Genomic DNA, 23,825 nt, shown 5'->3' with positions numbered 1-23,825 from the left:
CAATCTGTGGCTTGTGTATGTCCTCAGTGGGTGTGGGGGGGTCGTCAGGAGGGCTATCAGGGTGTCTGACAGGGGGGTGCTCAGAGGGGTTGGGATCCCCTGGGCTTGGGGTTCTTCATTTGTTTGTCTGGGTGTGATGTCGAGGCTATGGTCAGGGTCTAGGGTGTACTGTTCTGCTGCGGTGTCGAGACTTTGGCCAGGATCTGAGGTGGGCTGTTCTGCTGGCTTCTCTGCGGGGGTGGCCAGCTCTCTAACGGGTTGTTCTCTGTCACCCGTCATCATTCTCACCTTCTCCTCCAGCACTCTGATCCTCTCCTCTAGTGCTCTGTTCTTCTCCTGCTCCTGCTCTTTCTCCTGTTGATGTTGTCTCACCACAGTCCAGAGTGCAGACATGTCTCTCTCTACCTGCAGCTCTCCAGGTCTAGTTAAGGGGGTGTTGTTGTGCTGGACTGTTGTCTGGGTCTGTGCTGACTGGAGTGTGTTCACCTGCTGTTCCAGCTCCACCTGCCTTACCTCCAGCTGGGTGAATTTATCCTTCATTTCAATGAGGGAGTAGTACTCTGTGCTGGGAGGTTGACTTTCCGCTTAGGGTTGCTCGTCTGTGGGGTTATTTAATGAAGAGGTCTGGTCTGACCCGCTTGGGGTAGGGGTATCTTTCTCAAGGGAGAGCTTCTCCTGCTTAGCTATTTCTTTGATTAGGTGAAGGTCCAGCTGGAACTGTTTGGGGATGCCCTGTACCAATACTGTTCCAGATTTATAGAGATTTATATTAGCTGACTCAGAGTCCTCGTTGTCTAGTATCCTGAGTTTCCACCCATCTTAACAGAGGGGTAGTGTGCTAATATAGCACTGTGCCATGCCAGGGGATGGTCTGTGTGGAAGATAAGGTTGCTTATGTTCCCATTTTTATAAAAGTCAGCAAAAAGTGTCTCCTGATTTCCCATAAGGAGCTTCATTTTGTACTCTTTTCGTGTCTTATCATTCTTTACATTCAGAGGGTACTGTATTTTAATGACCTCTGAACAGCGGGAGGGTGCTTCTAAGGCCTCTCCATTTGGTTGGGGTAGACTGTACGACTCTCCTGCCATTGTTGGGCTCAAGGGCTTTGACACCTCTCACTTCACACGTCAGTGCTAATTGAAGTTGTATCTCTTTGTACTAGCAAGCTTGGTAGCCTTAGCATTCAGTCCTTATAAAGTAAAATATATCATTGTAATGTATTTTTCTTCTTGGTTTTGAAAGTAAAAAATAGCTTCAGACTAAACATTACTCACTAAGTTCCAGGTTGGATGGTGTTTTCAGGTTTCTGTTTGTTTGCCAGAGCATTTGCTGTATAGTTTGGGAATAGTCATCCTTGGTAGTAGAAAGCTTTCCAGGTAATTCCGTCCAAAATAAGGTTGTAGGTTTGGAGCTTTGGTTTGGAGTGAAGGTTATGTTGTGGAGGGTAGCATCCTGTATATGTCCCTGTGGAGGGTAGCATCCTGTATATGTCCCTGTGGAGGGTAGCATCCTGTATATGTCCCTGTGGAGGGTAGCATCCTGTATATGTCCCTGCGGAGGGTAGCATCCTGTATATGTCCCTGCGGAGGGTAGCATCCTGTATATGTCCCTGTGGAGGGTAGCATCCTGTATGTGTCCCTGTGGAGGGTAGCATCCTGTATATGTCCCTGTGGAGGGTAGCATCCTGTATATGTCCCTGTGGAGGGTAGCATCCTGTATATGTCCCTGTGGAGGGTAGCATCCTGTATATGTCCCTGTGGAGGGTAGCATCCTGTATATGTCCCTGTGGAGGGTAGCATCCTGTATATGTCCCTGTGGAGGGTATCATCCTGTATATGTCCCTGTGGAGGGTAGCATCCTGTATATGTCCCTGTGGAGGGTAGCATCCTGTATATGTCCCTGTGGAGGGTAGCATCCTGTATATGTCCCTGTGGAGGGTAGCATCCTGTATATGTCCCTGTGGAGGGTAGCATCCTGTATATGTCCCTGTGGAGGGTAGCATCCTGTATATGTCCCTGTGGAGGGTAGCATCCTGTATATGTCCCTGTGGAGGGTAGCATCCTGTATATGTCCCTGTGGAGGGTAGCATCCTGTATATGTCCCTGTGGAGGGTAGCATCCTGTATATGTCCCTGTGGAGGGTAGCATCCTGTATATGTCCCTGTGGAGGGTAGCATCCTGTATATGTCCGTGCCAAAAAAAACAAGTTTATCTAACTCTAAATCTATATTTTTTGTAAAAACATGCTGAAAAATGCAGGAGCAACGTCTTTGAGCTCTCTCTCTCTCTCCATCTCCCTCTCTCTCTCTCTCTCTCTCTCTCTCTCTCTCTCTCTCTCTCTCTCTCTCTCTCTCTCTCTCTCTCTCTCTCTCTCTCTCTCTCTCTCCTCCCTGCCTCCTCCACTCCTCTCTCTCTCTCTCTCTCTCCCTGCCTCCTCCACTCCTCTCTCTCTCTCTCTCTCTCTCTCTCTCTCTCTCTCTGCTGATTAGAGTGGTGTTACTGTAACCATTCTGTCACCATGACAACCAGGACTCAGCCAGGGCTGATGATGTGTCTGCTCTATAATAATATAAAATAGTTGTAATTGACTCTCTTCCTCAGGTCCTTGGACTCTCACTGTTCTCTTTTCTGTGGCTGTGAGACATAGCCAGTGTCTCAAATGTCACCCTATAGTGGACTACTTTTGACTAATGCCCATAGGGAATAGGGTCCCATCTCTTCCACCTCCACCTCCTCCTCTTCCACCTCTTCCTCCTCCTCCTCCTCCTCCTCCACCTCCTCTTCCTCTTCTTCCTCCACCTCTTCCTCCACCTCTTCTTCCACCTCTTCCTCCTCCTCCTCTTCCTCCTCCTCCTCCTCCTCTTCCCCATCCTCCTCCTCCTCTTCCCCCTCCTCCTCCTCCTCCTCCTCCACCTCCTCTTCCTCCTCTTCCTCCTCCACCTCCTCTTCCCCATCCTCCTCCTCCTCTTCCCCCTCCTCCTCCTCTTCCACCTCCTCTTCCTCCTCCTCCTCTTCCTCCTCCTCCTCCTCCTCCTCCCCATCCTCCTCCTCCTCTTCCCCCTCCTCTTCCTCCTCCACCTCTTCCTCCACATCTTCTTCCACCTCTTCCTCCTCCTCCTCCTCCTCCACTTCCTCTTCCTCCTCCACCTCTTCCTCCACATCTTCTTCCACCTCTTCCTCCTCCTCCTCCTCCTCTTCCTCCTCCTCCTCCTCCTCTTCCCCCTCCCCATCCTCCTCCTCCTCCTCCTCTTCCCCCTCCTCCTCCTCTTCCCCCTCCTCCTCCTCTTCCTCCTCCTCTTCTTCTCCCTCCTCTTCCTCTTCCTCCTCCTCCTCTGCTTTAACTCTGGTGGGAAGTGAGCTGACAACCTGTATCTGTATGTGTCTACAATGAACCAGTAAAGTCATGTTGTTCTTCCCCTCTGCAGGGTTCTCTGTGTCAGTACCTGAGTCTGCAGACAGGAGACTGGGTCAGCTGCTGTCGCCTCACACACTCTGTCACACGGGGTCTGGCCTACCTGCATACCGAGCTGCTGAGAGGAGGTAGGAGTCACCGTCACCACACTCACTGTGCTCCCTCACCGTCACACCCCTTCATTCCATTCACATGCTCAGACAGCTCCAGTGAAACACTGTCTCCCATCGTCAAACCTTCAGAATGTGATAGATCACTGAGGAGGATTTTTACTGCCTTCTCGTGTGTGTGTGTGTGTGTGTGTGTGTGTGTGTGTGTGTGTGTGGGTGTGTAAAGATGAATGTGTTTTCAGGATACAGGCAGTTCCAAAAACCAATTGTTGAGAGTTGTATGGTTTGTTTAACTTTGCAGTCATTGTTTTTTGTTTGACATACATTTGAAAGTGAAATATCGGAGTCTCCACATCACCCTGTTAACATGCAATTGCCCATACATGTTTAACTGTCTGCTTACAGACATGCATCACATGTTAGGGAAATGGTTAGGTAGTTTCGACAGCTCACTATCACTTCCACACTCCGTTCCCCCAGGGGGCAGCAGCAACCTTGTCCGTGTGCTGAGCCTGGTTGATAAGCACATCAGGTGTTACCAATTAGGGATTGTCAGTCAGGGTCCCAGTTTGAGAGCTGTGAGGCTGCTGGTTGGTTTGGTGACCATCAGGGCTTTCCTTTGGATTTAGAATCTTTAGTTTAGTCTAGTGGTCCTTTAGGCATGCCTGTTTCTAGTGGTCCTTTAGGGGCATGCCTGTTTCTAGTGGTCCTTTAGGGGCATGCCTGTTTCTAGTGGTCCTTTAGGGGCATGCCTGTTTCTAGTGGTCCTTTAGGGGCAGGCCTGTTTCTAGTGGTCCTTTAGGCATGCCTGTTTCTAGTGGTCCTTTAGGGGCATGCCTGTTTCTAGTGGTCCTTTAGGGGCATGCCTGTTTCTAGTGGTCCTTTAGGGGCATGCCTGTTTCTAGTGGTCCTTTAGGCATGCCTGTTTCTAGTGGTCCTTTAGGGGCATGCCTGTTTCTAGTGGTCCTTTAGGGGCATGCCTGTTTCTAGTGGTCCTTTAGGCATGCCTGTTTCTAGTGGTCCTTTAGGGGCATGCCTGTTTCTAGTGGTCCTTTAGGGGCATGCCTGTTTCTAGTGGTCCTTTAGGCATGCCTGTTTCTAGTGGTCCTTTAGGGGCATGCCTGTTTCTAGTGGTCCTTTAGGGGCATGCCTGTTTCTAGTGGTCCTTTAGGCATGCCTGTTTCTAGTGGTCCTTTAGGCATGCCTGTTTCTAGTGGTCCTTTAGGCAGGCCTGTTTCTAGTGGTCCTTTAGGGGCATGCCTGTTTCTAGTGGTCCTTTAGGCATGCCTGTTTCTAGTGGTCCTTTAGGCATGCCTGTTTCTAGTGGTCCTTTAGGCATGCCTGTTTCTAGTGGTCCTTTAGGGGCATGCCTGTTTCTAGTGGTCCTTTAGGGGCATGCCTGTTTCTAGTGGTCCTTTAGGGGCATGCCTGTTTCTAGTGGTCCTTTAGGCAGGCCTGTTTCTAGTGGTCCTTTAGGCATGCCTGTTTCTAGTGGTCCTTTAGGCATGCCTGTTTCTAGTGGTCCTTTAGGCATGCCTGTTTCTAGTGGTCCTTTAGGGGCATGCCTGTTTCTAGTGGTCCTTTAGGGGCATGCCTGTTTCTAGTGGTCCTTTAGGGGCATGCCTGTTTCTAGTGGTCCTTTAGGCATGCCTGTTTCTAGTGGTCCTTTAGGGGCATGCCTGTTTCTAGTGGTCCTTTAGGCATGCCTGTTTCTAGTGGTCCTTTAGGCATGCCTGTTTCTAGTGGTCCTTTAGGGGCATGCCTGTTTCTAGTGGTCCTTTAGGGGCATGCCTGTTTCTAGTGGTCCTTTAGGCATGCCTGTTTCTAGTGGTCCTTTAGGGGCATGCCTGTTTCTAGTGGTCCTTTAGGCATGCCTGTTTCTAGTGGTCCTTTAGGGGCATGCCTGTTTCTAGTGGTCCTTTAGGGGCATGCCTGTTTCTAGTGGTCCTTTAGGCATGCCTGTTTCTAGTGGTCCTTTAGGCATGCCTGTTTCTAGTGGTCCTTTTTTAATCTATTTGTTTCGGTAACCATCTGAACATTATAATCCGCTTGGGCTCACCGACCGACAGAGCTGGCCATGGACCTAAGGTAAGGTTGCCGTCTCCCTGGACCTAAGGTAAGGTTGCCGTCTCCCTGGACCCAAGGTAAGGTTGCCGTCTCCCTGGACCCAAGGTAAGGTTGCCGTCTCCCTGGACCAAGGTAAGGTTGCTGTCTCCCTGGACCAAGGTAAGGTTGCCGTCTCCCTGGACCAAGGTAAGGTTGCCGTCTCCCTGGACCAAGGTAAGGTTGCCGTCTCCCTGGACCAAGGTAAGGTTGCTGTCTCCCTGGACCCAAGGTAAGGTTGCCGTCTCCCTGGACCAAGGTAAGGTTGCCGTCTCCCTGGGAACATGTGCATCCAACACAGTCCTCAAACGCTGATTTCTCACATAAATGCACACATTCATTCAGGTTACAGACCATGTAACTAGGCCTAGGACCCTAGACAAAGCCAGTGCAACTGTATCCGTAGGCTAGCTGTTGGTTTCGTAACACATGCTATTCATTAATGTATCACATGTTTACTTGTGTTATTAGTTAATGTAGCACATATTTGCTTGTGCTTCTTAAATGTTTAAATTAAGATATAAATATAATTTTAATGACCAATAAAGGTTTCTGTCTGTCTGCATCCCAAATGGCACCCTATTCCCTACATAGTGCACTACTTTAGACCAGAGAATGGCACCCTATTCCCTATTTAGTGCACTACTTTAGACCAGAGAATGGCACCCTATTCCCTACATAGTGCACTACTTTAGACCAGTTCCCTATGGGCTCTATGTAGGGATTAGGGTGCCATCTGGGACACTGACAATGGCTTCCTCTGGCCCCTTACCTCTGGCCCCTTACCTCTGGCCCCTTACCTCTGGCCCCTTACCTCTGGCCCCTTACCTCTGGCCCCTTACCTCTGGCCCCTTACCTCTGGCCCCTTACCTCTGGCCCCTTACCTCTGGCCCCTTACCTCTGGCCCCTTACCTCTGGCCCCTTACCTCTGGCCCCTTACCTCTGGCCCCTTACCTCTGGCCCCTTACCTCTGGCTGTACCTAGCCTGGTTGGTTGTGGTCTGGGTTGGCTGTGTGTTGTGAGCCCAGCCACGTGGAGGCAGGAGACAGGACGCCAACGCAGCTGCCAGACGGGTGGAAGCATGTCACACACACATTCCACGATCTCGTCACATACACACACACACACACACACACACACACACTCCACCATCTCCTCACACACACACACACACACACACATACACACATTCCACAATCTCCTCACATACACACACACACACACACACACACACACACACATTCCACCATCTCCTCACACACACACACACACACACACACACACACACATTCCACGATCTCCTCACACACACACACACATTCCACGATCTCCTCACACACACACACACATTCCACGATCTCCTCACACACACACACACACACACACACACTCCACGATCTCCTCACACACACACACACACACACACACACACACACACACACACACACACATTCCACGATCTCCTCACACACACACACACACACACACACACACATTCCACAATCTCCTCACACACACACACACACACACACACTCCTCATCACATGCACGTATCCACACACACACACACACTCCTCGTCACATGCACGTATCCACACACACACACTCCTCGTCACATGCACGTATCCACACACACACACTCCTCCTTTCGGGGTGAAGCAGCTAATGTGCACATCTGGGTCAGACTGTCACACAGACGGCTGGTTCACTCACATACAGTATGAATGGTGCTCTCTGGGGCAGTCTGTCTGTCTATACAATATGAATGGTGCTCTATGGGGTAGTCTGTCTATACAGTATGAATGGTGCTCTCTGGGGCAGTCTGTCTATACAGTATGAATGGTGCTCTATGGGGTAGTCTGTCTATACAGTATGAATGGTGCTCTATGGGGCAGTCTGTCTATACAGTATGAATGGTGCTCTATGGGGTAGTCTGTCTATACAGTATGAATGGTGCTCTATGGGGCAGTCTGTCTGTATACAGTATGAATGGTGCTCTATGGGGTAGTCTCTATGTCTATACAGTATGAATGGTGCTCTATGGGGCAGTCTGTCTATACAGTATGAATGGTGCTCTCTGGGGCAGTCTCTATGTCTATACAGTATGAATGGTGCTCTATGGGGCAGTCTGTCTATACAATATGAATGGTGCTCTATGGGGTAGTCTGTCTATACAGTATGAATGGTGCTCTATGGGGCGGTCTGTCTGTATACAGTATGAATGGTGCTCTCTGGGGCAGTCTGTCTATACAATATGAATGGTGCTCTATGGGGCAGTCTGTCTATACAATATGAATGGTGCTCTATGGGGCAGTCTGTCTATACAGTATGAATGGTGCTCTCTGGGGCAGTCTGTCTGTATACAGTATGAATGGTGCTCTATGGGGTAGTCTGTCTATACAATATGAATGGTGCTCTATGGGGCGGTCTGTCTATACAGTATGAATGGTGCTCTATGGGGCGGTCTGTCTGTATACAGTATGAATGGTGCTCTATGGGGCAGTCTGTCTGTATACAGTATGAATGGTGCTCTCTGGGGCAGTCTGTCTGTATACAGTATGAATGGTGCTCTATGGGGTAGTCTGTCTATACAATATGAATGGTGCTCTATGGGGCGGTCTGTCTATACAGTATGAATGGTGCTCTATGGGGCGGTCTGTCTGTATACAGTATGAATGGTGCTCTATGGGGCAGTCTGTCTGTATACAGTATGAATGGTGCTCTCTGGGGCAGTCTGTATGTCTATACAATATGAATGGTGCTCTCTGGGGTAGTCTGTCTATACAGTATGAATGGTGCTCTATGGGGCAGTCTGTCTATACAGTATGAATGGTGCTCTATGGGGCAGTCTGTCTATACAGTATGAATGGTGCTCTCTGGGGTAGTCTGTCTATACAGTATGAATGGTGCTCTATGGGGCAGTCTGTCTATACAGTATGAATGGTGCTCTATGGGGCAGTCTGTCTATACAGTATGAATGGTGCTCTCTGGGGTAGTCTGTCTATACAGTATGAATGGTGCTCTATGGGGCAGTCTGTCTATACACTATGAATGGTGCTCTATGGGGTAGTCTGTCTATACGGTATGAATGGTGCTCTCTGGGGCAGTGTCTGTCAATACAGTATGAATGGTGCTCTATGGGGCAGTCTCTATGTCTATACAGTATGAATGGTGCTCAATGGGGCAGTCTGTCTAGTGTGAATGGTGCTCTATGGGGCAGTCTGTGTAGTGTGTAAATGGTGCTCTATGGGGCAGCATGAGCTGAGATTAGGAGCACACTCTTAAAGGGGCTCCATGCAAGATCTCACCTCGTGGAGTTGCAATGATCATGAGAACGGTGAGGAATCAGCCCAGAACTACACGGGAGGATCTTATCAATGATCTCAAGGCAGCTGGGACCATAGTCATCAAGAAAACAATTGGTATCACACTACGCCTTGAAGGACTGAAATCCTGCAGCACCCGCAAGGTCCCCCTGCTCAAGAAAGCACAAATACAGGCCTGTCTGAAGTTTGCCAATGAACATCTGAATGATTCAGAGGAGAACTGGTTGAAAGTGTTGTGGTCAGATGAGACCAAAATCGAGCTCTTTGGCATCAACTCAACTCGCCGTGTTTGGAGGAGGAGGAATGCTGCCTATGACCCCAAGAACACCATCCCCACCGTCAAACATGGAGGTGGAAACATTATGCTTTGGGGGTGTTTTTCTGCTAAGGAGACAGGACAATTTCACCGCGTCAAAGGGACGATGGACGGGGCCATGTACCGTCAAATCTTGGGTGAGAACCTCCTTCCCTCAGCCAGGGCATTGAAAATGGTTCGTGGATGGGTATTCCAGCATGACAATGACCCAAAACACACGGCCAAGGCAACAAAGGAGTGGCTCAAGAAGAAGCACATTAAGGTCCTGGAGTGGCCTAGCCAGTCTCCAGACCTTAATCCCATAGAAAATCTGTGGAGGGAGCTGAAGGTTCGAGTTGCCAAACGTCAGCCTCGAAACCTTAATGACTTGGAGAAGATCTGCAAAGAGGAGTGGGACAAAATCCCTCCTGAGATGTGTGCAAACCTGGTGGCCAACTACAAGAAACGTCTGACCTCTGTGATTGCCAACATTGTCTATACAATATGAATGGTGCTCTATGGGGTAGTCTGTCTATACAGTATGAATGGTGCTCTATGGGGTAGTCTGTCTATACAGTATGAATGGTGCTCTATGGGGCAGTCTCTATGTCTATACAGTATGAATGGTGCTCTATGGGGCAGTCTCTATGTCTATACAGTATGAATGGTGCTCTATGGGGCAGTCTGTCTATACAGTATGAATGGTGCTCTATGGGGCAGTCTGTCTACAGTATGAATGGTGCTCTCTGGGGCAGTCTGTCTATACAATATGAATGGTGCTCTATGGGGTAGTCTGTCTATACAGTATGAATGGTGCTCTCTGGGGCAGTCTGTCTATACAATATGAATGGTGCTCTATGGGGTAGTCTGTCTATACAGTATGAATGGTGCTCTATGGGGTAGTCTGTCTATACAGTATGAATGGTGCTCTATGGGGTAGTCTGTCTATACAGTATGAATGGTGCTCTATGGGGTAGTCTGTCTATACAGTATGAATGGTGCTCTATGGGGTAGTCTGTCTATACAGTATGAATGGTGCTCTATGGGGTAGTCTGTCTATACAGTATGAATGGTGCTCTATGGGGCGGTCTGTCTGTATACAGTATGAATGGTGCTCTATGGGGCAGTCTGTCTGTCTATACACTATGAATGGTGCTCTATGGGGTAGTCTGTCTATACGGTATGAATGGTGCTCTCTGGGGCAGTGTCTGTCAATACAGTATGAATGGTGCTCTATGGGGCAGTCTCTGTCTATACAGTATGAATGGTGCTCAATGGGGCAGTCTGTCTAGTGTGAATGGTGCTCTATGGGGCAATCTGTCTATATAGTGTGAATGGTGCTCTATGGGGCAGTCTGTGTAGTGTGAATGGTGCTCTATGGGGCAGTCTGTGTAGTGTGTAAATGGTGCTCTATGGGGCAGTATGTGTAGTGTAAATGGTGCTCTATGGGGCAGTATGTGTAGTGTAAATGGTGCTCTATGGGGCAGCATGAGCTGAGATTAGGAGCACACTCTTAAAGGGGCTCCATGCAAGATCTCACCTCGTGGAGTTGCAATGATCATGAGAACGGTGAGGAATCAGCCCAGAACTACACGGGAGGATCTTATCAATGATCTCAAGGCAGCTGGGACCATAGTCATCAAGAAAACAATTGGTATCACACTACGCCTTGAAGGACTGAAATCCTGCAGCACCCGCAAGGTCCCCCTGCTCAAGAAAGCACAAATACAGGCCTGTCTGAAGTTTGCCAATGAACATCTGAATGATTCAGAGGAGAACTGTGTGAAAGTGTTGTGGTCAGATGAGACCAAAATGGAGCTCTTTGGCATCAACTCAACTCGCCGTGTTTGGAGGAGGAGGAATGCTGCCTATGACCCCAAGAACACCATCCCCACCGTCAAACATGGAGGTGGAAACATTATGCTTTGGGGGTGTTTTTCTGCTAAGGAGACAGGACAATTTCACCGCGTCAAAGGGACGATGGACGGGGCCATGTACCGTCAAATCTTGGGTGAGAACCTCCTTCCCTCAGCCAGGGCATTGAAAATGGTTCGTGGATGGGTATTCCAGCATGACAATGACCCAAAACACACGGCCAAGGCAACAAAGGAGTGGCTCAAGAAGAAGCACATTAAGGTCCTGGAGTGGCCTAGCCAGTCTCCAGACCTTAATCCCATAGAAAATCTGTGGAGGGAGCTGAAGGTTCGAGTTGCCAAACGTCAGCCTCGAAACCTTAATGACTTGGAGAAGATCTGCAAAGAGGAGTGGGACAAAATCCCTCCTGAGATGTGTGCAAACCTGGTGGCCAACTACAAGAAACGTCTGACCTCTGTGATTGCCAACAAGGGTTTTGCCACCAAGTACTAAATCATGTTTTGCAGAGTGGTCAAATACTTATTTCCCTCATTAAAATGCAAATCAATTTATAACATTTTTGACATGCGTTTTTCTGGAGGTTTTTGTTGTTATTCTGTCTCTCACTGTTCAAATAAACCTACCATTAAAATTATAGACTGATCATGTCTTTGTCAGTGGGCAAACGTACAAAACCAGCAGGGGATCAAATACTTTTTTCCCTCACTGTACACATGCGCCAATTTAAGTCCACTAAATTATGCAAATATATTTCCATCAACTGGTATTTCCATCAATGAATAGGCTAAAAAGCATTATTTCCCAATTTGATATTTTTTATTCTCCTGGATAATTGGCCGGTGCCAATTTTATTTATCGGCTTTTCTATTATTAATGGCCAAAAGCCAGCTGTTACCGGCAAACGGAAACCCTAGTTCAACCATAATACTAACTGTTATTCAGCAATGAGCTTTAAGCGATCATGGTGACATGCAGAGACTAATGGGCCTTTCTTTTCTCTCTGTCTCTCTCTGTCTCCTCTTTCTCTCTCACTCTCTCTCTCTGTCTCCATTTGTCTCTCTCTCTCTCTGTCTCTCTCTCTCTCTCTCTCTCTCTCTCTCTCTCTCTCTCTCTCTCTCTCTCTCTGTCTCTCTCTCTCTGTCTCTCTCTCTCTCTGTCTCCTCTTTGTCTCTCTTTCTCTCTCTCTCTCTCTCTCTCTGTCTCTCTTTGTCTCTGTCTCTCTCTCTGTCTCTCTCTCTCTGTCTCTCTCTGTCTCTCTCTCTCTCTCTCACTTGGTCTCTCTCTCTGTCTCCTCTTTGTCTCTCTCTCTCTCTCTCTCTCTCTCTCTCTCTCTCTCTTTGCCTATTTGTCTCTCTCTCACTGTCTCCTCTGTCTCTCTCTCTCTCTGTGTCTCTCTCTCTCTCTGTCTCTCTCTCTCGTGTCTGTCTCTCTCTCTCTGTCTGTCTCGCTCTCTCTCTCTCTCTCTCTCTCTCTCTCTCTCTCTCTCTCTCTCTCTCTCTCTCTCTCTCTCTCTCTCTCTCTCTCTCTCTGTGTCTCTCTCTCGGTCTCTCTCTCTCTCTCTGTCTCTCTCGTGTCTGTCTCTCTCTCTCGCTCTCTCTCTCTCGCTCTCTCTCTCTCGCTCTCTCTCTCTCGCTCTCTCTCTCTCGCTCTCTCTCTCTCGCTCTCTCTCTCTCGCTCTCTCGCTCTCTCTCTCTCTCTCTCTCTCGGTCTCTCTCTCGCTCTCTTCTCTTTGTCTCTCACTCTCTCCTCTTTGTCTCTCTCTCTCTCTCTCTCTCTCTCTCCTATCTGTCTCGCTCACTCTATCTCTCTCTCTCTCTCCCTCCCTCCCATCCTCTCTCCCTCTCTTCCAGACATCTACAAGCCAGCCATATCTCACAGAGACCTGAACAGCAGGAACGTTCTAGTGAAGAACGATGGGACGTGTGTGATCAGTGACTTTGGTCTCTCCATGAAGCTGACGGGGAACCGCCTGGTCAGGCCTGGAGAGGAGGAGAACGCTGCCATCAGCGAGGTGAGTTGGTCCAATCCACCGCCCCTCAGTCTGCTTAGCCAACACTTGGTAGCTAATAATGTGAGTACTGCCTCAGCTCTAAGATGGACAGACTTTAAACCCTATTAGGGGGTTGCTGCTTCTATAACCCTGGTTCTGTCTCTCTCCAGGTGGGTACAGTCCGCTACATGGCCCCAGAGGTTCTGGAGGGTTAGTGTGGTGTTATAACCCTGGTTCTGTCTCTCTCCAGGTGGGAACAATCCGCTACATGGCCCCAGAGGTTCTGGAGGGTTAGTGTGGTGTTATAACCCTGGTTCTGTCTCTCTCCAGGTGGGAACAATCCGCTACATGGCCCCAGAGGTTCTGGAGGGGGCGGTGAACCTGAGGGACTGTGAGTCGGCTCTGAAGCAGGTGGACATGTACGCCCTGGGCCTCGTCTACTGGGAGACCTTCATGAGGTGTACTGACCTCTTCCCAGGTAATAACCCCTAATCCCTGACCCCTAACCCTGGGCCTCGTCTACTGGGAGACCTTCATGAGGTGTACTGACCTCTTCCCAGGTAATAACCCCTAATCCCTGACCCCTAACCCTGGGCCTTGTCTACTGGGAGACCTTCATGAGGTGTACTGACCTCTTCCCAGGTAATAACCCCTAATCCCTGACCCCTAACCCTGGGCCTCGTCTACTGGGAGACCTTCATGAGGTGTACTGACCTCTTCCCAGGTAATAACCCCTAATCCCTGACCCCTAACCCTGGGCCTCGTCTACTGGGAGACTTTCATGAGGTGTACTGACCTCTTCCCAGGTAATAACCCCTAATCCCTGACCCCTAACGCTGGGCCTCGTCTACTGGGAGACCTTCATGAGGTGTACTGACCTCTTCCCAGGTAATAACCCCTAATCCCTGACCCCTAACCCTGGGCCTCGTCTACTGGGAGACCTTCATGAGGTGTACTGACCTCTTCCCAGGTAATAACCCCTAATCCCTGACCCCTAACGCTGGGCCTCGTCTACTGGGAGACCTTCATGAGGTGTACTGACCTCTTCCCAGGTAATAACCCTAATCCCTGACCCCTAACCCTGGGCCTCGTCTACTGGGAGACCTTCATGAGGTGTACTGACCTCTTCCCAGGTAATAACCCCTAATCCCTGACCCCTATCCCTGGGCCTCGTCTACTGGGAGACCTTCATGAGGTGTACTGACCTCTTCCCAGGTAATAACCCCTAATCCCTGACCCCTAACCCTGGGCCTCGTCTACTGGGAGACCTTCATGAGGTGTACTGACCTCTTCCCAGGTAATAACCCTAATCCCTGACCCCTAACCCTGGGCCTCGGTCTACTGGGAGACCTTCATGAGGTGTACTGACCTCTTCCCAGGTAATAACCCTAATCCCTGACCCCTAACCCTGGGCCTCGTCTACTGGGAGACCTTCATGAGGGTGTACTGACCTCTTCCCAGGTAATAACCCCCTAATCCCTGACCCCTAACCCTGGGCCTCGTCTACTGGGAGACTTTCATGAGGTGTACTGACCTCTTCCCAGGTAATAACCCCTAATCCCTGACCCCTAACGCTGGGCCTCGTCTACTGGGAGACCTTCATGAGGTGTACTGACCTCTTCCCAGGTAATAATCCCTGACCCCTATCCCTGGGCCTCGTCTACTGGGAGACCTTCATGAGGTGTACTGACCTCTTCCCAGGTAATAACCCCTAATCCCTGACCCCTAACGGAACGTTGAACTCCAGATACTGCGGGAGCATTCAACAGTGTAACACAGTGTCTTATGATGTATCTTCCAGGAGAGGAGGTGGTGATGATATAGTGTCCTCCAGGAGAGGAGGTGGTGATGATATAGTGTCCTCCAGGAGAGGAGGTGGTGATGATATAGTGTCCTCCAGGAGAGGAGGTGGTGATGATATTGTGTCCTCCAGGAGAGGAGGTGGTGATGATATAGTGTCCTCCAGGAGAGGAGGTGGTGATGATATAGTGTCCTCCAGGAGAGGAGGTGGTGATGATATAGTGTCCTCCAGGAGAGGAGGTGGTGATGATATAGTGTCCTCCAGGAGAGGAGGTGGTGATGATATAGTGTCCTCCAGGAGAGGAGGTGGTGATGATATAGTGTCCTCCAGGAGAGGAGGTGGTGATGATATAGTGTCCTCCAGGAGAGGAGGTGGTGATGATATAGTGTCCTCCAGGAGAGGAGGTGGTGATGATATAGTGTCCTCCAGGAGAGGGGAGGTGGTGATGATATAGTGTCCTCCAGGAGAGGAGGTGGTGATGATATTGTGTCCTCCAGGAGAGGAGGTGGTGATGATATAGTGTCCTCCAGGAGAGGAGGTGGTGATGATATAGTGTCCTCCAGGAGAGGAGGTGGTGATGATATAGTGTCCTCCAGGAGAGGGAGGTGGTGATGATATAGTGTCCTCCAGGAGAGGAGGTGGTGATGATATAGTGTCCTCCAGGAGAGGAGGTGGTGATGATATAGTGTCCTCCAGGAGAGGAGGTGGTGATGATATAGTGTCCTCCAGGAGAGGAGGTGGTGATGATATAGTGTCCTCCAGGAGAGGAGGTGGTGATGATATAGTGTCCTCCAGGAGAGGAGGTGGTGATGATATAGTGTCCTCCAGGAGAGATGGTGGTGATGATATAGTGTCCTCCAGGAGAGGAGGTGGTGATGATATTGTGTCCTCCAGGAGAGGAGGTGGTGATGATATAGTGTCCTCCAGGAGAGGAGGTGGTGATGATATAGTGTCCTCCAGGTGAGGAGGTGGTGATGATATAGTGTCCTCCAGGAGAGATGGTGGTGATGATATAGTGTCCTCCAGGAGAGGAGGTGGTGATGATATAGTGTCCTCCAGGAGAGGAGGTGGTGATGATATAGTGTCCTCCAGGAGAGGAGGTGGTGATGATATAGTGTCCTCCAGGAGAGGAGGTGGTGATGATATAGTGTCCTCCAGGAGAGGAGGTGGTGATGATATAGTGTCCTCCAGGAGAGGAGGTGGTGATGATAGTGTCCTCCAGGAGAGGAGGTGGTGATGATATAGTGTCCTCCAGGAGAGGAGGTGGTGATGATATAGTGTCCCTCCAGGAGAGGAGGTGGTGATGATATAGTGTCCTCCAGGAGAGGAGGTGGTGATGATATAGTGTCCTCCAGGTGAGGAGGTGGTGATGATATAGTGTCCTCCAGGAGAGGAGGTGGTGATGATATAGTGTCCTCCAGGAGAGGAGGTGGTGATGATATAGTGTCCTCCAGGAGAGGAGGTGGTGATGATATAGTGTCCTCCAGGAGAGGAGGTGGTGATGGTGACGATATAGTGTCCTCCAGGAGAGGAGGTGGTGATGATATAGTGTCCTCCAGGAGAGGAGGTGGTGATGATATAGTGTCCTCCAGGAGAGGGGAGGTGGTGATGATATAGTGTCCTCCAGGAGAGGAGGTGGTGATGATATAGTGTCCTCCAGGAGAGGAGGTGGTGATGATATAGTGTCCTCCAGGAGAGGAGGTGGTGATGATAGTGTCCTCCAGGAGAGGAGGTGGTGATGATTATATAGTGTCCTCCAGGAGAGGAGGTGGTGATGATATAGTGTCCTCCAGGTGAGGAGGTGGTGATGATATAGTGTCCTCCAGGAGAGGAGGTGGTGATGATATAGTGTCCTCCAGGAGAGGAGGTGGTGATGATGATGATATTGTGTCCTCCAGGAGAGATGGTACCTGACTACCAGATGGCGTTCCAGGCGGAGGCAGGGAACCACCCCTCCTTTGAGGACATGCAGGTCCTGGTCTCCAGAGAGAAAGAGAGACCCAAGTTCCCCGAGGCCTGGAAAGAGAACAGTCTGGTGAGGAGAGAATACTACTACAACTATTAGTCCACACTGAAAGTTGTTTTTTACAAATGACATTGGCACATGGTTCCGGTTCCCTTCCTGAAAATAACCCTTTCAGGTTGACATTTGCAAGATGCATATTCTACACGCTACATGACATTAGCATACATTCAGCTTAAAAAAAAAAAAAGTTCCATATGTGACCGACCGCCTTGATTCGGTCTTATGTAGCAACATTGGAAATTGTGTTTTTTACATTGGATAAAAGCAGAGGCACCGAGCTACAAAATGCTACATCATACACTGCATTTAAGGGAACAATGGGAAAGTAATTCTGCTGTAATCTCACTTTTGAGAAAATGGCCTTTGAATGTTTTGGTACCTACTGAAGAGCTCTTCTTTGTCTACATCCATTCAGCATCATTCACGCCCTCTTAAGCTTTAGCCCCACCCATCTCATTTCGCTCTCGGAGTGTTCAGAGCGCACACTGGACGCTCTGGCCGATGAGTAGGGTTGATCCGAGCGTTCTGACCTCACAACGGGCAGTCAAGCACCCAAGCTAACTGGCTAACATTGGCTCGCTCGCTAGCTACTTCCAGACACAAAATTGGGATTATGGTTCATTGTTTACCTCTGGATAGCATGTTCTCTCATTAAATTAGCATTCAATGAGAGAACACATTTACATTTACATTTTAGTCATTTAGCAGACGCTCTTATCCAGAGCGACTTACAGGAGCAATTAGGGTTAAGTGCCTTGCTCAGGGGCACATCGACAGATTTTTCACCTAGTCGGCTCGGGGATTAGAACCAGCGACCTTTCGGTTACTGGCACAACGCTCTTACCCACTAAGCTACCTGCCGCCCCACTAACCATTTTACTCACCCTAGCAGAGCTGGTTAGGCTGTTTTCATGTTATCCAGAGCGTTGGTGACTATGCTGCTGGCTCTAACTAGCCAAGCAAATGGCTCTGAGATACGAATGATAACATCATACACGTAACGTTAGCTAGCGAGCCATCCAGCTAACGTTATCTAGCTAGCTAAACAATGAACAATAATCCCAACTCATGACGTTACTACCCTGCAGGAATCTGCAGGTAGCTAACCAACCAGGTTCAATGTTAGCAAGCAAATGGCTCTGAGATATGAATAATAAGATCATACACGTAACGTTAGCTAGCGAGCCAGCCAGCTAACATTAGCTAGCTAGCTAACAGTACACTTTAACTTGAAATGAAACCACGTTCTGTCAAAATTAGAAACGTGTAATATCTGAAAATGTAGCTAGCTAGACTATCTTACCCAAATACATCATGCATGGATGGACGCGTCTCCCTGTCACGGATGCCATGGTTGCCCTTAGTTTGATGATGTAATCCGGAGACAGGTGTTTTCTCCATCTCTTTAGCTATCATACTCTAATTCCACTGATTTCAAAACTCGATCCTCCAGAAAGTGGAGAACAACACTTATGCAGCTCCACTACATAATAAAAAATGTTTAAAGCCGCATTAGACAGGATTACCTACACATACTGACCAGCTCAAATAGATAGAAATGTGCTATATGGCAGACCAATCTGAACTCCTCTCTCGGCATGTCCAGCCCACTCATTATTTCAGCCAATCATGGCTAGCGGGAAGGTTGCTGTCTTTTTCTGTGGCTTAACCAACTAGGCTCGTAATTTAACAATTGTATTCGTATTTACAGATGGCATACAAGTTTGTTATTAAGGCACATGAAAGTTCACATGTTCCAGAAGGCATTTCTGCAAAATAACGCATTTTGATTTAAAAAAATACGTTTACTTTCAGATTGCTCTCCTGTGAAGTAGTGACGTGGGACATACGCATAGTTATCTGAAACTAGTCACATATGGCTCGCACTGCCGTCTGTTGTCTGAATAGAATGTAGAATAGAATGCATTTCTTTTAGCTAGTGCTAAACAACTAATTGACTGACATCTGTTCAATTACTTATGAACCCAACGCGTTGTTTCTCTAGAGAGAAATCAAATCATTCACGAAAGAAATTAAGTCAAGAACTACAGTATATGGGACACTGGGCTGAAGAGAGTTGTAGTTTTCATTAAGCCAATATTCAGCCTAGTTCAGCGCAGAAACGTAGTATTAACTACAATGACCATAATCCATTATGCTTGTTCTTTTCTGGCTCGGACAGAGACGGATACACTTTTACGCCTGCTACGTTAGATTAGATACACACGGACCGCATGAGAGAGGAATGTACACAATGACGAGAGGGACAGAGACAGTTCGTGAAAGTATGGCTGATCTACTTTGAAGAACAAGTAAAATGATTGTCAGACAGCTCTGCAGCATGCTTAGGCAGGCTAGCTAAATAGGATGACTAAAGACCAAACAGTATTGGAAGCACATAACGTCAGATGGTCTCCCTGGCTGACTGCTACTGCCTGAGCAGAGCAGAGATGATGACTTTAAGGAATGAAAAGTCATTTAAAAAAACTAAGTAATATACACAACATAGTCATTTCCTATTTTTTCTACCCAATGTGGACCTGATCAGAGACAATGGAATATTTTCAATGTTTTGGCAATTCAATGTTCAAAGTTCTTGGCTTTAGAAATTCCATTAAAAAGCACTAATCATTTTAATGTCACTATTTCATAATGTATTTAATATTTAAAAAAAGAATCCTTCATACTGCACGTAGAGACATTAGAATGGTATCCATGAGGTCTTGTGACCCTGGGTAACTAGAAAAACACGCTATACAACACAACTTTATTAATCCCTGAAGGTCAATTCGTTGACGTCTGACAGGGTGCTTCAGACAGGACACACAGACAGACCGTTTAGAAAAAGACATCAGTTCAAAGTGCATGGTGCAATTTAAGAAACTAAGAGTCCATTGTAGCCACAGTTGTTATTAATGTCAGGGTTAAACTATCTCTAGAATAGTCCCTAGGTCTTCCTTAATGGCCCTGTTATCCAGGGGGATGGCCTCGGGCACAAACGAGGCCCTGCTCCTGTTGGTAGGGCAGTTGACAGCGAAGGCGGCGTCCAACGGGGAGGAGTTGGAACCGTGGGTTGAGGACATATGTGTGCTGTCCCCCAGGATGTCATGGGCCTTCCTCCTGGCCTGCTGCTCAGAGGCCTCCCCCGATGGGCTTAGAGCAGGTCTCACAGCAGTTGTTCACAATGGCTTGGAGGCGCTTCCTGTTCTTGACAGAGAGGGATGTGAACCAGCATACGAAAGGAGAAACACAGAACGCTTTGTGGACACTGAATGAGTTCAGTTTCCTGAGAAAGTAGTGGCTTTTTTGATGATGGCGTCTGTGTTTTGCTCAAACTACAGGTTGTTATCAAAGATGGTACCAAGATATTTATGCTGGTCCACTGTGTCCACCTCCTCACCATGGATGATCACAACCATTTCCTTCGTCTTGAAGACATTTAACTCTATCCCTTTAATTCTAATGATACTGCCCCCCCCAGGCGGCCTCTGTAACCTCCTCCCCCCCAGGCGGCCTCTCTAACTCCTCCCCCCCCAGGCGGTCTCTGTAACCTCCTCCCCCCCAGGCGGCCTCTGTAACTCCTCCCCCCCCAGGCGGCCTCTGTAACTCCTCCCCCCCCAGGCGGCCTCTGTAACTCCTCCCCCCAGGCGGCCTCTGTAACCTCCCCCCAGGCGGTCTCTGTAACCTCCTCCCCCCAGGCGGCCTCTGTAACCCCCCCAGGCGGCCTCTGTAACCTCCTCCCCCCAGGCGGTCTCTGTAACCTCCTCCCCCCAGGCGGTCTCTGTAACCTCCTCCCCCCCCAGGCGGCCTCTGTAACCTCCTCCATCCCCCCCCCTCCCCCCTCCCCAGGCGGTGCGTTCCCTGAAGGAGACGGTGGAGGACTGTTGGGACCAGGATGCTGAGGCCAGGCTGACCGCTCAGTGTGCAGAGGAGCGCATGGCTGAACTACTGCTGATCTGGGACCAGACCAAGTCTGTCAGCCCTACTGTTAACCCCATGACCACCACACTGCAGAACCAGAGGTGGGTAGCTATGCAGAACACTCTACTATTAACCAATAAGGCATGAGAACCCTTCTGTCTATATTCTGTCTGTCTGTTCTGGTTAAGCAATAAAGCATGAGAACCCGGGCTGTTCTTAGGCCTGAGGCGATGCCAAGGTCCGGGGGTGTTATTCACGATAATTCCCGGGTTCGTGTGCCTTAATGCTTTTAGAAAACGGTTGCCAACATATAAAAAAAAGATTAACGACATGTTTTCATAAAAAACTTCCACCATACAAAATATTCTGGGCAAAAGCCAGTCGTTAGTTCTGAGATTCTGAAGCTGCTAGCCAAATGGGCTAGTCCTTCATTCTATCCATTCTAATTGCAACGGTTGCTATGCGAAACAAATCATTGGCATGTTGCTATGCAGGCTAGCTCCTCCTCCTCTGCTAGCTAGCCAACTAAAGCTAACACACAATCACATCAAGCAGCTGAAAGGACAGCAAACTATGTGCACTTTAGTTTGTTTTACTTTTCATTCTGTTGCCATTTCTTTGGCTATATCCATTATAATGATCCTGATAAATGAATTGGCCTGGATCAGAGAAGCTGTCGGTCTTGTCACATTCATATGCACGGGACAGTGGAGATCGCCAAAAAAACTGCAACATTATTCCACAGGTTGGAGAGGCAGAGAGCAGTGGTGTAGATAAACCCCAACTGTTCCAAACCAAATTCTAGCCTAGTAGCATGAGGAAATATTGTCTAGACAAATACTCCCAAGTGGCGCAGTGGTCTAAGGCACTGCATCGCAGTGCTAGCTGTGCCACTAGAGATCCTGGTTCGAGTCCAGGCTCTGTCGCAGCCGGCCGAGACCGGGAGACCCATGGGCGGCGCACAATGTAGGGGAGGGTTTGGCCGGCAGGGATGTGGGTTCGTTTCCCACGGGGGGGCAGTATGGTAGCTTAGTGGTTAAGAGCGTTGTGCCAGTAACCGAAAGGTTGCTGGTTCTAATCCCCAAACCGACTAGGTGAAAAATCTGTCGATGTACCCTTGAGCAAGGCACTTAACCCTAATTGCTCCTGTAAGTCGCTCTGGATAAGAGCGTCTGCTAAATGACTAAAATGTAAAAATTTTGACACTTTTTCCAGGGGAGATTACGTTTATAAATTGCCTTGCTGGGCTGTGGGACAGTGAATGATCATTCAAATGGAACTGTTAACAGGCAACAGGCATTACCTGGGGATTGTGGTGATTAACTCCCTGCTATCAAAAATCTAACAAAATTGTATTCGTCACATGCTTCGTAAACAACAGGTGTAGACTAACAGTGAAATTATAATTTACAGGCCCTTCAATGCAGAGAGAAAAATTATATAAAAAATAACAAAAATAAATAAATACACAATGAGTAACGATAACTTGGCGTTATACACAGGGTACCAGTACTGAGTGAATGTGCAGGGGTACCAGGTAATAACTTGGCGTTATACACAGGGTACCAGTACTGAGTGGATGTGCAGGGGTACCAGGTAATAACTTGGCGTTATACACAGGGTACCAGTACCGAGTGGATGTGCAGGGGTACCAGGTAATAACTTGGCGTTATACACAGGGTACCAGTACTGAGTGGATGTGCAGGGGTACCAGGTAATAACTTGGCGTTATACACAGGGTACCAGTACCGAGTGGATGTGCAGGGGTACCAGGTAATAACTTGGCGTTATACACAGGGTACCAGTACTGAGTGGATGTGCAGGGGTACCAGGTAATAACTTGGCGTTATACACAGGGTACCAGTACTGAGTGGATGTGCAGGGGTACCAGGTAATAACTTGGCGTTATACACAGGGTACCAGTACTGAGTGGATGTGCAGGGGTACCAGGTAATAACTTGGCGTTATACACAGGGTACCAGTACCGAGTGGATGTGCAGGGGTACCAGGTAATAACTTGGCGTTATACACAGGGTACCAGTACTGAGTGGATGTGCAGGGGTACGAGGTAATTGAGGTAGATATGTACATATAGGTAGGGAGAAGGCAACAGAATAGATGATAAACACTAGCTGCAGTGTTGAGTAAAAAGAGTTAGTGCAAAAAGGGTCAATGCTATTTGGTTACCTGTACAGTGAGGGAAAAAAGTATTTGATCCCCTGCTGATTTTGTACGTTTGCCCACTGACAAAGACATGATCAGTCTATAATTTTAATGGTAGGTTTATTTGAACAGTGAGAGACAGAATAACAACAAAAAAATCCAGAAATACGCATGTCAGAAATGTTATAAATTGATTTGCATTTTAATGAGGGAAATAAGTATTTGACCCCTCTGCAAAACATGACTTAGTACTTGGTGGCAAAACCCTTGTTGGCAATCACAGAGGTCAGACGTTTCTTGTAGTTGGCCACCAGGTTTGCACACATCTCAAGAGGGATTTTGTTCCACTCTTCTTTGCAGATCTTCTCCAAGTCATTAAGGTTTCGAGGCTGACGTTTGGCAACTTCTATGGGATTAAGGTCTGGAGACTGGCTAGGCCACTCCAGGACCTTAATGTGCTTCTTCTTGAGACACTCCTTTGTTGCCTTGGCCGTGTGTTTTGGGTCACTGTCATGCTGGAATACCCATCCACGACCCATTTTCAATGCCCTGGCTGAGGGAAGGAGGTTCTCACCCAAGATTTGACGGTACATAGCCCCGTCCATCGTTCCTTTGATGTGGTGAAGTTGTCCTGTCCCCTTAGCAGAAAAACACCCCCAAAGCATAATGTTTCCACCTCCATGTTTGACGGTGGGGATGGTGTTCTTGGGGTCATAGGCAGCATTCCTCCTCCTCCAAACACGGCGAGTTGAGTTGATGCCAAAGAGCTCGATTTTGGTCTCATCTGACCACAACACTTTCACA

The 23,825-nt window shown here is 48.5% G+C and overlaps 1 protein-coding gene across 1 annotated transcript in view; it reads left to right on the top strand.

Annotated features, from left to right (window-relative positions):
* The window catches only part of bmpr2b (bone morphogenetic protein receptor, type II b (serine/threonine kinase)), a 121,687-nt gene that overhangs the window by 76,106 nt on the left and 21,756 nt on the right, over positions 1–23,825 (top strand). Inside the window, exons 6-10 of the mRNA XM_045213046.1 lie at positions 3,425–3,539; positions 12,971–13,131; positions 13,441–13,588; positions 16,810–16,946; positions 20,787–20,959. Of these exons, the coding sequence (XP_045068981.1) occupies positions 3,425–3,539; positions 12,971–13,131; positions 13,441–13,588; positions 16,810–16,946; positions 20,787–20,959 (734 nt within the window). The remainder of the gene's footprint in view (positions 1–3,424; positions 3,540–12,970; positions 13,132–13,440; positions 13,589–16,809; positions 16,947–20,786; positions 20,960–23,825) is intronic.

This window comes from Coregonus clupeaformis, unplaced genomic scaffold, assembly GCF_020615455.1.
Source record: "Coregonus clupeaformis isolate EN_2021a unplaced genomic scaffold, ASM2061545v1 scaf0075, whole genome shotgun sequence".
Taxonomy (NCBI): Eukaryota; Metazoa; Chordata; class Actinopteri; order Salmoniformes; family Salmonidae; genus Coregonus; species Coregonus clupeaformis.
This window is presented reverse-complemented; position numbering and strand designations above follow the sequence as displayed.